General features: G+C 44.0%; 2 protein-coding genes across 5 annotated transcripts in view; both read right to left on the bottom strand.

Annotated features, from left to right (window-relative positions):
• Window positions 1–376: 376 nt before the first annotated feature.
• Window positions 377–3240, bottom strand: LOC109462126. Its single transcript, XM_019758625.1, has 2 exons — window positions 994–3240; window positions 377–921 (listed from the first exon to the last, which is right to left on the bottom strand). Exons 1-2 carry the CDS (start codon window positions 3238–3240, stop codon window positions 427–429), a joined length of 2742 nt encoding a protein of 913 aa, XP_019614184.1. The 3' UTR covers window positions 377–426.
• A 1478-nt stretch (window positions 3241–4718) lies between these two features.
• LOC109462219 (1-phosphatidylinositol 4,5-bisphosphate phosphodiesterase delta-1-like) overlaps window positions 4719–9802 on the bottom strand; it is a 20776-nt gene continuing 15692 nt past the window's right edge. For all 4 annotated transcript variants that reach the window (XM_019758751.1, XM_019758754.1, XM_019758752.1 and 1 more), the window contains 6 exons: window positions 9371–9550; window positions 8797–8904; window positions 8163–8227; window positions 7676–7808; window positions 6888–7037; window positions 4719–6446 (listed from right to left, as the gene is read on the bottom strand). In XM_019758751.1, the coding sequence (XP_019614310.1) occupies window positions 6358–6446; window positions 6888–7037; window positions 7676–7808; window positions 8163–8227; window positions 8797–8904; window positions 9371–9550 (725 nt within the window). In that variant the 3' untranslated portion in view covers window positions 4719–6357. The remainder of the gene's footprint in view (window positions 6447–6887; window positions 7038–7675; window positions 7809–8162; window positions 8228–8796; window positions 8905–9370; window positions 9551–9802) is intronic.

The following is a 9802-nucleotide window of genomic DNA, read 5'->3' as shown; positions in this document are numbered from 1 at the left end:
TCAATAAATCAACATTTTAAATTTCTACATACAAGCAGACAATGGTCTATTATCATATGACAACATTGTCAAAACAAAAGGGTGCCGCTGTAACATGTCTCGTAGTCAACAAGGAAGTGGGCGTCCTTCCGAAGACTAGTCGTACTTTGATCTTACTAAGTTTCATAAATACAATCTAATGCTAGCATCTATTGTACCTTCACGTGCCAATGGCTACTAAACTTTACTCAACCAAAACGCAAACTTCATTGTGGGATCGTGTGGTGTAGCGGCAGCTTGCTCGACTCGGAACCAAGAGGTCCCGGGTTCGAGTCCTGACATGTCACCTCTGCGTTGGTGACGGCATAAAATGAGTGGATATAACTTGAGTGTGCTGTCACCATGTTTAGTCATGAAATGTTGGAATACAAAAAAAAAAGTCGTTCTTTACATACTATGTCGGCGGCCTGGGTCCATTCTTGCAGATCCGACACGCATGTTTTTAAACAACATCGTTTCCTGACTCCAGGACTTGTGGAGAAGGACTGCACCACAATTCTGGTACGTCTGCAAGGCCGCACCGGTCGACCCTGATGCGAGAACACTCCTTGGTCTTCCATACGCGTGAGACCGGCGTCTGTCCCTCACAAGTCGGCCTACAGCCCCGTACGGCGTGTTGCCTTGATCATTAGGCTTGATTTCTCCCCAAGCTACCCCTACAGCGATATTCCTTCCTCTTGACTTCACAGTAGACGCCGAAGGCCACGTTCCGTACGCCCGTCTTGCAAGCAACTCGAATGGCCTGTACTTCGGCGTACGTGTTCCATACGCCGTGCTACCTGCATTCTTCCTTAGTTCTGCAAGCCTATTTGAGTAGCCATCACGCTTGGTCGAGCGGACGACATTCCTGTAGTATGCATGCCCCTTGCTCATCTTTCTCAGCTCTGGAAGAGTGGATCTAGACACCCGAGCGCCGTTCTCGTAGTGTCGGTGCTTGGCGCCAGACCTGGTCACGGTAGGAAGCGCCACTTCTGCTGCAGCCGCGTAGAAGGTAGTAACGTCGTCGTCTTGCTCATCCAGATCAGAAGGCTGCCACTGCCAGCGTTGAACGTCCCCGTGTTGTTCGAAGTTCTCGTACCTGACGTCGAGCGCCAGGGGAAGGGAGGAGGGACGCCAGTTGGCCTGTCGCGCGGTGTTCTCGTAGCTGTAGTACTCGTCCGGAATCTGCGAGTAAGGGTTCCCGTCCAGCGAGGGCCGCCGGTAGCGGTACCCGGGGTTACTGAACTCGAAATAGTCGTCCGGGATTTCCCAATAGGGCGGGGCGTCCCCTTCGTTGCCGTGGAGACCAGTTGGTATCATCCAGCTGTTGATGGAGACGACAGCCCGAGCTAATGGGGCGATTGCGTCATCGGGTATCCCACCGGAGTTTCCGGGACCGTCCTGGTTGCCATGACAACCTGACAGCCACCTTTTTACCAGGTAGATGGTCGTCATGGCGACGAGAACGGTTGCTAGGGAGACTGTCAGGACTATCACCATTATGTTCTGTTGTTCTGTCGGTGGTTTTGTCGTCAAGAAAACGACCTTCTGGGTAGGCGTCGGGATCGCATCAATGTCTGTCGTTGGGAGCGAAGTCGTGTAGTTCTGTGCTGCAGTGACGTCATCAGCGCTGTCAACGTCATCAGTGCTGGTGACGTCATCAGTTCCAGTGACGTCAGTCGTGTTGCTCGTCCATGGTTCTTCTCTGACGTCACCAGTGTTGTTGATCGAAGTAGTGTTGCTTAAACTGTGCTCTCCGGTAGCTGGGTGCACGTTGGTGTCTGATTTTTCTCGTTCTGTCGCGGTTAAGAAGGACTGGGTGACTGTCTCCCCACTGACCACAACGCACGTCACGTTCTGTGTGCTGTTGGTCCGTATAGGCGAGTCCAAAACTGGGTCACCCTTTTCTACAGACGAGGATAGATCAAACACAACAGAGACCAGGCGTATTGTCTTGTTGTTCTCTCTCACAGAAAGCGCAGCCAGTTCCACGGTAGATTCGCCACTCGCGTCTAGGTTGAAGCTCGCAGTGTCTCCGCCCGACCAAAAGCGCTCGCACCAGGGCAATACCGTAACGGTGTTTCGGTGTTCTGTGTTTGTGGCGCCCCCCGTCACGGCCATGACGACAAACGGAGTTCGGAACGTCTGACTCCTTACAATAACACGGCTACCGTACAGCAGTCTTGCGCAGATGTAGGCATAATCTGTGTAGTCATAGTCTGTCTTAGGGAAGACGTTTAGCGTAGGTGTGTCGTGGTGAAGCCACAAGCGGTACTCTGTTGCAGGATATTCAGCATGTGTGGAGCATACTCCGAATCCGCCCAGTCTGACTTGTACAAAAGACAAATCCGACAACAGTACGGCTTGCCATTTTAAGGCGTGAGAAATCTGATTGTGTACACTGAACAACTCATTCTCGCCGAGTTTGTACGCTACTGAATTGTTCGGTAACCAGCGGTATTCCGTCGGAAGCCATACCAGATTATTGTCGCTCATGTCAAAGTAGTTGAGCTTGCTCAGATGCGCAAACGCACCCTTCTGTACAGTCTCAAGTCGGTTAGAAGTCAGGATAAGTTCCTTTAAGTTGGACAACCCAAAGAACCAGCCGGCACGCACGTACCGTAACAGGTTATGCTCAAGAACCAGAAATTCTAACCTGCCAAGTTCTGCAAAGCTCCCTGACTCAATATCAGCGATCTTGTTGTGTGACAGAGACAGAATAGTCAGTGCAAACGGGGTGGTTAACTCGGCAAAGTATTCCTTCTTTATGACAGTTAGGTTGTTGAAGTCGAGATACAGGGAGTACAAGTACTGAAACACACTAAGACTGTTCGGTTCCAAGTCTATAATACCTCCCTCTACAAGAGTAAGATAGTTAACACCTGAGTTGTTACACAAGCCAAGTGTTTGTACTGATAACACGTTAAAAGGATGGCCTCTTACAGCAAGCCAGGTGCTGTCTGAAGGGTAGACTTGAGTGTTCTCACCAAGCCAAACCAAACCAGCTGTTGAAATGTCCCCGCATAAGATACAAGACCTATGTGACAGAGGGTCTTTAGACGATATTATCGTCTGAGTGCTTCGGTAAGAAAGCTGCCCAAACCACGACAGACCGCTGGGAACGCAGTTCTCGATCGTCGTGACTTGGCAGTCAGGAATACAGGCTCGCGCCAGGACCGTACAAGCAAACAGAGCGAGTAGTGTCCTCATCTTATGGCCCATTATTCACAACATGTCGAGGATTTGGCCTCTGTCGGTCAATATTGACCAAGGTAAAATCCTAATTCACATCGCATCATCCTTAAAGCATCTGCTATGGCTAAATAGTCCATCTGCTATGACTAAACAATCTGTAATCATAATCTGACTCAGTTCTGTTGAACAGGACGACAACCTACAGCCTACTAGTATTTGCAGCTCTCGCGGCATATTACAATGTCCTACATCATCTTGCTGATAGCAAAGGCTACTGAAAAGTAATCTGCAGTCCACTAAAGATGAAGGTACGATAACTACTGTCAGGCGCTCTTAGATCGAATTGACAGTCCAGGTCCGAGTCTGTCGCTCCGCTCAAATGAATCTGAGTATTGTCTGCGCCCGTTCTCAACTGCTGTTCAATTTCCAAGTCGGAAAATTCTTCTATCCCTGCTTACCTTGCCGTAAGGTGTAGTGGGAACGGCGATCTACGGTAAGAAAACAACAACTGCCGTCTTGGTTGTCAGATTTAGGAGACGAATATGGGGAGAATACGAGCTCGAGTATTGCAGCCGCTCCTACACCCTGATGCGTGCACTGGCGGTACCCAGGGCAAGTCGTGCAGTTCCGCTGCTCAACAGACAGTCTGGTATCTCTTTGTCTGGTATCTCTTGGTTGGAATGCGAGAGATGGGCTTTTCATACGAACGGAGTCATCTCGGATTGGTCTACATCACCTGAGGGCACTCAAATAGTTTCTGACTGGTACATGTATCTATCCAGACATGTTGCACGTATTTGTGAAGACGAGTATTCAGGTCAGAATGTTTTAATTCCAAGTAAGAGTAGATCCAGGTCACCTGTTTGTAGGTTTACAGGATTTGCTCTTTTTTCCCATAACCGGTAAACCTCCTTTGGGTGTAACACACCAGTTTTGTATAGGTAAGTACAAGCTATGTAAGACCGGGCTGTAAGGTTTGAATCACTCACATCAGGAAAGGTCCTTGTTCTTTTTGATAAGTGTGGTGGGCTCTTTAATGTGCTTCAGGTGTGGTTCTCCTAAATCACGGGGCCTCTGCCCTACATTCCATCCTAGAAGACGTCCCTAACTCAAGCTAGGTACATGTATTAATGCTTCCTACAGTCCATTGAGGAAATACGTGTGTAAGTGCCTTTATCAAGGGTACAACACTGGGGCCTGCCAGGGATTCAAACCCAGGACTGCCAGATTCTATGTCAACAACCTTAACCACAAGGCCTACCAAATGTATGTCACACGTTGCCAAGTATGATCGTAATTCTGGATATGACAACAACTTTACAATGAAATGAAAAAAATCAGACATCATCCGTTTGTGTCTGCTCGCCTCCGGTCATGTATGTTACTCCTCTAGACCATCATATTACTGAGCATACAATTGTGAATTTTGCGAGGATCTGCAGATGTTGTGTTTAGAATAGAATAGTCAAGAAAATATAAATGTAACAAACAGAGTTGTACGTGACTCAAAAACATCATTTATTGCAAAATTTACAAAGAAATATATTTGGTGAAAAGCAACAGCACACAAGATCAAAAGAACAGCTTGAAGCAAAAAGGTTGGATTTGACTTTATCCTATCTGTACTAAAATCAATGACATATAGCCTAGTGATACAGCATTAACATGAACCAATTCCGTGCCAAAAATACTTCCTTTCCTCTTCACATACATGCTAACAGTACACATGCTGGCTATATGGACTTTAAAATCATCAATTGACACAGATTTAACAAAACCGTTGCAGTCCAAATTTATCATACATGGGACTACATAGTACAAATGTACTTAGTGATTGAGCTGTAAGCTTTGGAAAGCATTAATGAATATCACCATGCAACATTTCCAATGAAGTAGCATGCTATGTAGAGCATTGTTACCTCCAGCATATTCTAACAATAACAACACATTTAATTCCTCATTTTACTGTGCCATAGCACAACTATAACCATTCAACATAACAAAGTCACAATTCTGTCTGCAACTGACACGTTTTCCAAGGATTCCACTGACTATGAAAGTTCCTATATCATCCTACCTCACAGTAAGCACATCATACTGTTTCTTTCCACAACAAGTCACAATAAAAATTGGCTTTTCTATCTATGCCATGCAGAAATAGTAGAAACTACATACATGCAGTAAGCACACCACATCAAGTCAACAAAATCAGCAGTTTCAGAGAGAATAATTATGCCATTATTAATGTACAATATGGAGCCATATAGTGTGGTAACATATTCTTATAAGAATAACCTACAACCAATGCCTCAGACTCTCTGAGATTGCAATTGATACATGGGATCTGAGGCACAATTATTTTAATTGGATAAAATTATAATATATATCATATTATAACACAATTGTCATTAACAGAATATCTAATTAATCTATGCAAAGTTATCTTTCACTCTTTTCCCTGTGCAACAAATTTGGGCACATAGTTTGCCAGTGTATTTCCTCTTCCATGATGCAACAGACAAGTGTTAATAATGATGATTCCGTCAGTTCTATGTCAATATTCATAAATAGTGATGTTTGAGTAGCGTTTGTGAGAGTAAAGGATATTGTCTGATCTGTTTAAGGCCTTTGAAACACTTTGAATGTCATACTGAAACTCACAGGCAGCTCCGGTATTTGTAGCAATTTTTTTGCTGTAGAGGATATTGAATTTCTTGATTTTGATACATTGTTTATCAAGCCTTTGTCTCATTATTAACTATGGAAATCGGCCTGCTGGCCACTTTTTGTTGTCAGGCCATGAGACAAAATATAACAAGATACAGACTATGTGATTAAAGTCCTACCAAGTTCATATTAATGTTCCCATCCAGACAAGTCAGTTCCTTAAACAAAGACAGGAGAGGTCCCTACCTCAAGCCCGTATATGACTGTCTCTTAGCAGTTGACAATCAACATCAAGTCACGTGACAGAGACATCTGACTTTGCCGGGTTGATGAAGAGACAGAGTGCGTCTTGAAAGCTGCAAACGTTTGTTGTTTGTATGGTTTGAAATATTCATAGAAAATTTTTCATGTTTGGGCATTCCTGTCAGGTGTTAAGTGTTAAGACAGGTGATATACTGTGAGAACCAAGCTTATGTTTTATGGTGCCTGTAGACTGATGTAGACAAACAGGGCTGCCGGGCTGATGTCTGCTCCTCTCTTATCCAGCAGGTGGATGTGACGGTAGCCTGCATGACAGAAGCAACAAGAACCACAACAAAATGTGAACGTAAGATCAATTGGACCATTTCAGAACAGCAGCTTACATTTAGTAATGGTCTAGATATGATTATGATAAGATAAAAACTGGACTGATTTTCATAATGATAAAGAATCCTGAGCTCCTATTGGTATACTATAGTTCTGAAGTTCTGGGAATGGTACTGGTTCTCTTGAGTTAGAGGCATTACAAGACATTGTACAACAGAAGCTGAACCAGCTAAATGCTGTATTTCTGCATTGGCCACATCTACAGTTTATGCTGTACTGCTGCCTACCCTGTTGTACAGAGTCCAGTGGTAATGCAAACTGCCCACTGGCAAGCTCTCAGGGAGGAATCAGCTCTAGAGAGTAAGAGATTCTAAGAGTAACACAGGCTAAAGGTTATAAGTACATTGTATTTCCCCTACCCTGTTGTACAGAGTCCAGCGGTAGTGCAAACTGTCCCAGCATGTCGCTGCCTGTCATGCTGTCATGATCCTTCACTTCAAACCTGAGCATGGCCAGCTCGGGTAGGGCCAGGGGGAACGTCATCGCTGTGTTCCACACAGAATGGAAAGCTATGGGGGGATGGCATAGGACAAGTTATAGAATATAAGAGGTATCAACCAAGTCCATTTTCAATAGTGCTATATGTGCTATAGGGTAAACTAAATATTTTAACTATCTTCAATGAAAAATTATGGGTGGACAACACACTAACTTTATACAATAAAGTATATATAATATGTACTTTTTAGTCAGTCAGTCTATAGCACACTAGAATGTACAATAGAGAACAAAGAATAAATAGTGTCAGCAAAGCCTAATTATACAGTTAAACATTACTGCCTCTCTAATAAGCTTGAACCTCAAATTCTATATTCTATACATCAAAATCTTAAGTGAAACAACAAAGTTTTTGCTGTTTTTTTCTGACTCTTGAACATCAAGAATATGCTTTAAACTACACTAAATGTACAACAATACCTTTACATACATGTACATAACCCTACAGGAGTGTCTACCTAATTGTGGGTGCTAACAAAGTGAAGTCTGACCGCTGTTCTTTCTCCACTCTGTCCTCTTCTTGGCACAGTCTGCCGGGATGCGTTAGTTTCTTGATGTTAGTTAGTAGTAAGTTTCTTACGTTAGTTTACATACATGTAGCCTACTGAAGTTTTATTGGGCATAATTGTGGGTTGAAATAAAGTCTGACCGCTGTTCTTTCTCCACTCCGTCCTCTTCTCAGCGCAGTCGGCAGGGATGCCGCAGACCTGCACCTTGACGTACGGGTCGGCACAGCTGGTACTCTTCTCTGACGGGCTGGGCAGCTGGAAACTACTGATCACCTGCAGGGGAGGGAAAATCAGTACAAAAAAGTCATACAACAAATATAGGAGTTTATCCTATGGCTGTAAATTCTGAAGTACTTTTTGATACTTTTAGCCTTTTGACCACAAAGTTATGATTTGACAAAGAATATTTACTCAAGCAATTGGATATGATTTTGGAAACAGTCAGACATTTCAGGTAGCATCCACTATCTTTTGTCAGTGACAAAGAAATCTCAAAGTTGTAATGGTTATACGGTAGATCTAGAGTTAGGCAGCAGGGAGAAGGTACTTGATATAATGATTTCAGAAGAACATTTTTCTATAAGCCTTGAGTTGCACAAAACTGTGGCTGAAGCTCTAAAAACTTACCCTGACAGTCAGGTTCTTTCTGTATTTTGCTGGAATCTTTCCAGAAGTGTCAATCTTCAAGTAATCTGGAAAATAATACATAAAACAGGTGTGGGAGAATAAAATAAACTTAAAACAAAACAGATGCCTGTCCTTGGTGCTGAACACTATCCACACACATACAAAGATGTAAATGGATACACACACACACACACACACACACACACACAAAATACCTGTCCTTGGTGCTGAACTCTATGTAAATAGAGTTCACATAGAGTTCACACATACAAGCACAGACAAATACCTGTCCTTGGTGCTGAATGCTATCCACACACATACAAAGATGCACATAGACACACACACAAAATACCTGTCCTTGGTGCTGAATGCTATCCACACACATGCAAAGACGCACATAGACACACACACAAAATACCTGTCCTTGGTGCTGAATGCTATCCACACACATGCAAAGATGCACATAGACACACACACAAAATACCTGTCCTTGGTGCTGAATGCTATCCACACACATACCAAGATGCACATGGATACACACACAGACAACATCTCTGATGGAGAGAGAAACATACAAAGATAGGGAGAGAGACACAGTTAACAAACAATTGACAAACCCAGTCCCATTCCTCACCTTTCCTCAGGACGTCCGGCTTGAGGACGTACCCACAGCCTCCGTTCTGCCGGAACCTGCCCAGGTTCAAGTCCATCTGGTCACACGGCGTCTGGTAGTTCATCGCAACTGGAATCAGACAATGTGATGAGCTATTAGGTTATACTGTTGGCATACAGACAGTACCATACAGCTGAAAATGATCATGTCATGTTCTGTTTCTGGAAAACAGAATTCAAAATGATTTTGATCCAGTTTTAGTTAAGTATACGAGCTACTCTTGCACTGGTTGTGATACAGAAGACAGATGCTATGTATGGAATTTGCATGTACAGGTTCATTGTACCAGATAAATTCTCCCAGCTCTTTTTGAGAAGTACAATGAACAGTGGACCTGGAGTGATGGCTTAACATCCTGTCCTAAGGTCTGTGACCCTTTCCAGTAGCGTGCATGTAAGATGAGCGACAACAGCCGGGATTCAAACTTCCAACCTGTTGGTCCAGAGGCAGGGTCACTTACCAGTGGATAAGCACCCTCCTAGTCATCAACCAATATTGCAAGTTTGACTCTGTAATACATGTACATGTATATTACCTATCTGGCACCCAGCTGCCCAGAACAGGTGCGGGTCCATGTTACTGGAGTCCACCCTGCTGCCTGCTGGGTAGATCTTGACCAGCTGGCGTTTTGTGTGAGTGATGAAGTCTGCCGCCTGATGCTTCACCAGGTCCAGAGCCTTGCTCTCAGTAATGGACGACATGTGGCAGGCTGAGTCTGGGAATATGTAAAGATATGTGATATTTCATCATGAATTGGTGAATGATTGAATAGCAAAGTTCTTCTATTCACAACCACTTATTTAACAAGTGTTTGTGAAATTGAATAAAGAACTTTGCTATTTAAGTTGATTTTAACGTCTGTCCATCCATCCATCCATCCACCCAACCAACCAACCAACCAACCAACCAACCAACCAACCAACCAACCAACCAACCAACCAACCAACCAACCAACCAACCAACCAAC

This window comes from Branchiostoma belcheri, unplaced genomic scaffold, assembly GCF_001625305.1.
Source record: "Branchiostoma belcheri isolate BF01 breed outbred unplaced genomic scaffold, Haploidv18h27 scaffold113, whole genome shotgun sequence".
Taxonomy (NCBI): domain Eukaryota; kingdom Metazoa; phylum Chordata; class Leptocardii; order Amphioxiformes; family Branchiostomatidae; genus Branchiostoma; species Branchiostoma belcheri.
Note: the sequence above shows the minus strand (reverse complement) of the source record. Positions and strands in the feature narration are given on the sequence as shown.

Coding starts and splice junctions, on each gene's coding strand:
- LOC109462126 (XM_019758625.1), bottom strand. CDS start 3,240: ATGGGCCATAAGATGAGGACACTACTCGCTCTGTTTGCTTGTACGGTC. Junction 922..993: donor CAGAAGTGGCGCTTCCTACC/GTGACCAGGTCT, acceptor ACTCTTCCAGAG/CTGAGAAAGATGAGCAAGGG.